The 5,924-nt window shown below is 42.3% G+C and overlaps 1 protein-coding gene across 2 annotated transcripts in view; it reads left to right on the top strand.

Moving 5' to 3' along the window:
• Window positions 1-575: 575 nt before the first annotated feature.
• The window catches only part of LRP12 (LDL receptor related protein 12), a 63,866-nt gene continuing 58,517 nt past the window's right edge, over window positions 576-5,924 (top strand). For both annotated transcript variants that reach the window (XM_017885202.1, XM_017885201.1), the window contains exon 1: window positions 576-1,411. In XM_017885202.1, coding sequence (XP_017740691.1) covers window positions 1,315-1,411 — 97 coding nt within the window. In that variant the 5' untranslated portion in view covers window positions 576-1,314. The remainder of the gene's footprint in view (window positions 1,412-5,924) is intronic.

Here is a 5,924-nt window from a genome sequence, read left to right as displayed (position 1 = left end):
TATTTCTCTGGAGATTTTTCTGGCCATATCCTGTAACATTAAAAAAAAAAATCTTAAAGTTGGTATTCACCTTTCTCTGATACCTCCTCGAGTAGCTTAATAATCGACCATCTGAATTATTTTTCTGGCAAGTCAGAGATTTCTTCTTTGTTTGGATTCATTGCTAGTGAGCTAGTGTAATCTTTTGGGGGTATCAAAGAACCTGGTTTTGTCATAGCGCCAGAATTGTTTTTCTGGTTCTTTCTAATTTGGATAGACTACGTCAGAGGGAAGATCTGGGGCTCAAGGGCTGCTGCTGAGAGTCCTTTTTTCCACGGGGTGCTCCCTTGATGTGGTGTTCTCTCCCTTCCCGTAGGTATTCGTGAGAGCTGAACTGCAGTGATTGTTGTTTCACTTGTGGGTCTAGTCACCCAGCAGAGCTACCAGGCTCTGGCCTGGTACTGGGAAGTGTCTGCAAAAAGTCCTGAGATGTGATCCATCTTCAGATGTCTCAGCCATGGATACCAGCATCTTTCCAGTGGACATACAGGGGAGTGAAGTGGACTCTGTGAGGGTCCTTGGTTGTATTTTTGTTTATTGCACTGGTTTTGTGTTGGTTGGCCTCCAGCCAGTAGGTGGCACTTTCAAGAGAGCATCAGCTGTGGTAGTGTAGGGAGGATACAAGCTTGCCCTAGGTTCACCTGGATAAGGTTTCTCAGGCAGTGGGTGGGACCAAAGAGCTCCCAAGAGATTATATCCTTTGTTTTTGGCTACCAGGCAGGTAGAAAAAGATCATCAGGTGGGGCAGGGTTAGGTGTGGCCGAGCTCAAACTCTCCTTAGGGAAGGCTTGCTGTAGCTGCTGTGGGGGAATGGGGGTGTAGTTCTTAGGCCAATAGAGTCATGTTCCCAGGAGGATTATGGCTGCCTCTGCTGTATCATACAGGTCACCAGGGAAGTGGGGGAAGGCCGGCAATGACAGGTCTTACCCAGCTCCCATGTAGCTTGAAAGGCCGGTTTCACTCCCACCGTGCTTCTCCAATGGCACCAAGTTTATTTCCAGGCAGCCGGTAAACAAGGCTGAGAACTTAGCCCAGTCTACAAACCTCCCTGCTGAGAAAGCAAGCAGGGCTTTCAGGTTTCATGCCTTCCCCCTTGCCAAGGCTTCTGTGGGCGTATCTGCAGTCCCCATTTGCCCCCTACCCTGGATTCTGTCAAGTAAACTTCACATTCTGTCGAAATTGTTACAAAGTTCAGTTGGAAGTTTCCTTCTCCCTGTGGTTTTTTGTCAGTTCCGTTGGCAGCCCTCCCCCAGTACCCCTGGGAGACAGTCAGAAATGGCTTCCCGTGGACCTAGAGTGCCCACCAGGCTCTTCCCACTGCTTCCTGTGCCCCTATATTTCACTCAGCTGTCTAAATTCATCTCAGCTCCAGGTAAGGTCAAGTTCTTTTCCCATGATCTGTGTCATGCATGTCCGTGTGAAGAGACCACCAAACAGGCTTTGTGTGAACAACATGGCTGTTTATTTCACCTGGGTGCAGGGGGGCTGAGTCTGAAAAGAGAGTCAGCGAAGGGAGATAAGGGTGGCACCGTTTTATAGGATTTGGGTAGGTAAAGGAAAATTACAGTCAAAGGGGAGTTGCTCTCTGGCGAGCAGGAGTGGGGGTCACAAAGTGCTCAGTGGGGAAAATTTTGAGCCAGGATGAGCCAGGAAAAGGAATTTCACAAGATAATATCATCGCTTAAGGCAAGGACCGGCCATTTTCACGCCTTTTGTGGTGGAATGTCATCCGTTAAGGCGAGGCAGGGTATTTGCACTTCTTTTGTGATTCTTCAGTTACTTCAGGCCATCTGGGCGTATACATGCAAGTCACAGGGGATGCGATGGCTTGGCTTGGGCTCAGAGGCCTGACAATCTGGACCTTCAGGTTTCCCAGTGAGGGTGTGCGTTCAGGGGCAAACGTTCCCCCTCACACTTTGGGCACTCACAGTTTTTGGCTGTCTCACAGAGCCTGCAGCAGCAAGCAGCTTCATTCAAAGGATCTGTGGATTCTCTAGGCTTTCCTACTATATTTCTGTGGTAGTTCTTGGAGCAAAAGTTCATGATGTGGGTCTCCACACACTGCTCTGCCTGTCTGAGTGGGAGCTGCAAGTTAGTCTTGCCTCCTGTGTGCCATTTTTTTTCTTACATTGGATAACTTTTATCAATTATGTGAAAAAGGATAATTCTGCTTCACGTGTGATACTTCTATAGAAAAATGCCGAGCTGACGGGTTAACTGGAAGATAGTACTTTAAGGTTCCATGAAAGAGTAGATAAGCTATGAGATGACTTCAGTAGAAGTAAGTGAAAAGCTAGTTATTTGCTGAGAGAAAAAAAATTGTATTTTTCGTGGAGACGGGGTTTCCCCATGTTGGTCAGGCTGGTCTCGAACTCCCAACCTCAGGTGATCTGCCCGCCTCGACCTCCCAAAGTGCTGGGATTACAGGCGTGAGCCACCGTGCGTGCCAAAAAAAAAAACCAAAAAACAAAAAAACACGTATTTATACATTTATTAGATTAATGGGCTGTAAGAACCCAGGCGTCACTGAAGATCAAAAATGGTAAATTAAAAAACATGCCATTTTCTTGGTATCCTCCTCCCCAACAAGTTCTAAAGCTAATGCAGAGCAAAGTCCCTTACAATCTAAAGACTGAAGCTGCTCAAAATGTAAAATATTTGGTAGTCATTTACCAAACATTTTGAAAGACAGTGATAATAAATTTCTCTCTAATTCAAGGGAACAGTTGGATTTGAAATCTTTCACTTGTGGCTTTCTGACTTAGTTCACTCATAGAAGAATTCTCTTTATACATTCTTTCTCCTTTTCCTTCTCTCTTCTTACCCTCCTAACAGTAACATATGAAACCAAGTTGTTAATTATGCAGAGGATGTTTCATGCCTAATTCCAAAATCTGATAATTTTTATTCATTAAATCAACAAACATTTACTGAGATCCCACTGTGTCAACAATTGGGAGATGGTTGCTGGGGAATAGCAAGGCAGGGAGAAAGAAAAAGAAAAGGAAGGAGAGAAGGAAGAAGAGGAGAAGGACTTTCTTTGCCTTGAGGTACTCAACATTTGGTGTGCAAGACTAGCAGTTAAAATGTGGTACATATGTATGTGGAATACTACACAGCCATGAAGAACAGAATCATGTCTTTTGCAGCAGCATGAATGCAGCTGGAGGCCATAATCATAAGTGAATTAGCACAGAAACAGAAAACCAAATACCACATATTCTCACGTTTAAGTGGGAGCTAAACATTCACGGACATAAAGATGGGAACAGTAGACACTGGGGACTACTAGAGGTAGAAGGGAGAGGGATATGGGTTAAAAAACTACCTATTGGGTACCATGCTCACTATCTGGGTGATAGGATCCATACCCCAAACCTCAGCATCACACAATCTACCCATGTAATAAACCTGCACATATACCCCCAGTATCTAAAAGTTGAAATTATTTTTTAAAATTAATAACCCCTAAATATGATAAAGATTGTGGTAGTAATTTGCTCATAACACAATACATACTAATACAGTGTACTATGTGAGCATCAAGAAGGACCTGTAACTCATCCTAAGGTAGACAGAAATGTATTTCCTGAACTGGGTTGAAGGAATTAGAGAGTAACCAGTGGCAATACACTCGACTTTTCCACGCAAAGGGTACATCATGTTCAACAATGGCAAAATTTCAGAATCTGTTTGTATTTTAGCAGTGCTGAATCCAGAATATATAAGTACAAGGTAAAGGCAGAAAAGGAGTAGCAAAATATAAAGGATGGAGGGATAGAAGATCCAGATTATGGTGAGCCTTAGAGACTCTTAACACATAGAAGGAATTGAACTAGTTACAGTTTTATAAGCTGAAGATTAATGTCAGATGTGCCTTTAAAAAAGATCTCTGGTAGCATTGCAAAGAATGATAGAGGATTCATGAGTGAGTAGTGCAAAAAGGATCAAAGAGTTGTGAGACCAAAAGTAGGAAAACCAGTTTGCAAGCTAATTCATTTATTTATACATTCAGCAAATATCCATTGACTGTCTGATATGAACCAGGCACTATTCTGTGCTCTGCCCCTTTGAAGTTTATATTTAATGCAGTAAGACAGGAAAGAAATATCAAAGACATGGAATAAGGAAATAGCAGGAGGGCTGGAAAGAACTGAGAACTTAATATATAGTGCATGAAGGGAAGGAAGGAAGGAACGATAAGGAAGAAACTGAAATGACTTCCAGGTTCCTAGTTGGACAACAGGGAGATGCTAGTGTCATTCACCAAGGTAAGGAATATAAGAGAAAGAGCAGACTGAGGGTAGATAAGAGTTCAGTCTCACACCTACCTAGTTTGAAGTACCTAGGATATTAAGGCAAAACTGTACAGTAGAAAGTTAAAAACAATATTTATTGTAGAAATTGGACTAACAGCTCCTTCATAAGGTGATTGTGAAATTAAATGTACTGAAACATGGAAAATTCCTTAGACCATCATTTGGTACATAGTACATACTTACGTTAGCTGCTATTGTTTTTATTTCAAGATTATGGACTTTGAGCTAGACGCATTTGCCTAAATACTGGCAGCACAACTTGCCAGTTTTGTGACCTTGAACAAGTCTCTTAACTTCGAGTCTTTTTTCTGCATGTAAAACTGGAATAGTATCTATTTTAGAGGGGTGCTGTAAGAATTAGTAATGATGTATGAAAAGTACTGACTACAGTATAAGTGCCCAGTGACTACTCTGAGTTGAATAAAAATTTGCAGCTTAGGAGAAAGTTCAGATTAGGGGTTGAAATTTGGGAGCTATTAACATGGAGTACTTGAACCTTTAAACATGTATGCTGAGAATAGACTTTCTAGAAAGGGAGAGGATAATATGCCAAAAGATCCCTGAATAGTTGGAAAGAGAGGCGATTTACTAAGAATAGTGGTTGAGGAATTTGTTGGAAGCTTGAAGCAAATAATGAAGGGCTGATAGAGTTTTCAAGGGCGTTGGAGATAGAACTGAGTCAATTATTTAAAGGTTATACAACAGCATTGAGTATCCAGATGAACTGAAACCATGAATTTACAGTGATACTATTCTTTATAGTTATATGGTTTTCTCCAACTATAATAAAAGTGGAGGCCGGGCACGGGGGCTCATGCCTGTAATCCCAACACTTTGGGACGCTGAGGCGGGCGGATCATGAGGGCAGGAGATGGAGACCATCCTAGCTAACACAGTGAAACCTCGTCTCTACTAAAAATACAAAAAATTAGCCAGGCATGGTGGCAGATGCCTGTAGTCCCAGCTACTCGGGAGGCTGAGGCAGGAGAATGGCATGAACCCGGGAGGCAGAGTTTGCAGTGAGCCGAGATCGCGCCACTTCACGCCAGCCTGGGTGACAGAGCGAGACTCCATCTCAAAAAACAAAAAAACGTGATTCAGAGTTGATTTTTTTAGGATAAAGTGTTTTCTAAGTAGGCCATTGGTATCCGTTTCCACATGAGCTTCAGAAACGTGCTAGGAGTCAAAGCTAGATTGAGGAGGGTTCAGGAGCATATGATAGGTACGGAAGCTCCATTAGTCAGTATAGATTCTTCTTTCAAAAATGTTGGCTGAGAAAGACCAAAATAGGAAAATGTAAGGAAGGAGGTGCACTGGCAAGAAAGTAGTGGTTTTGCTTTTGTTTTTTAATGGACAGGAATTACTTGAATGTATATTCAAGAGGAAACAAGGGAACCAAAAGAGAGGAAAGGTCTGAAGTTGAAGCAAAGAGATGGGCTAATGAATGACTCCAGGATCTAGAGTAACCTTAGACCTAGTATGTCCTTGGCACTCATTATAAAGTCTCTGATAAACTTGAGAACCACCTTTATTTATTTATTTATTTATTTATTTATTTATTTATTT

The sequence above is a fragment of the Rhinopithecus bieti genome, unplaced genomic scaffold (assembly GCF_001698545.2).
Source record: "Rhinopithecus bieti isolate Rb0 unplaced genomic scaffold, ASM169854v2 scaffold_13352, whole genome shotgun sequence".
NCBI lineage: Eukaryota > Metazoa > Chordata > Mammalia > Primates > Cercopithecidae > Rhinopithecus > Rhinopithecus bieti.
Note: the sequence above shows the minus strand (reverse complement) of the source record. Positions and strands in the feature narration are given on the sequence as shown.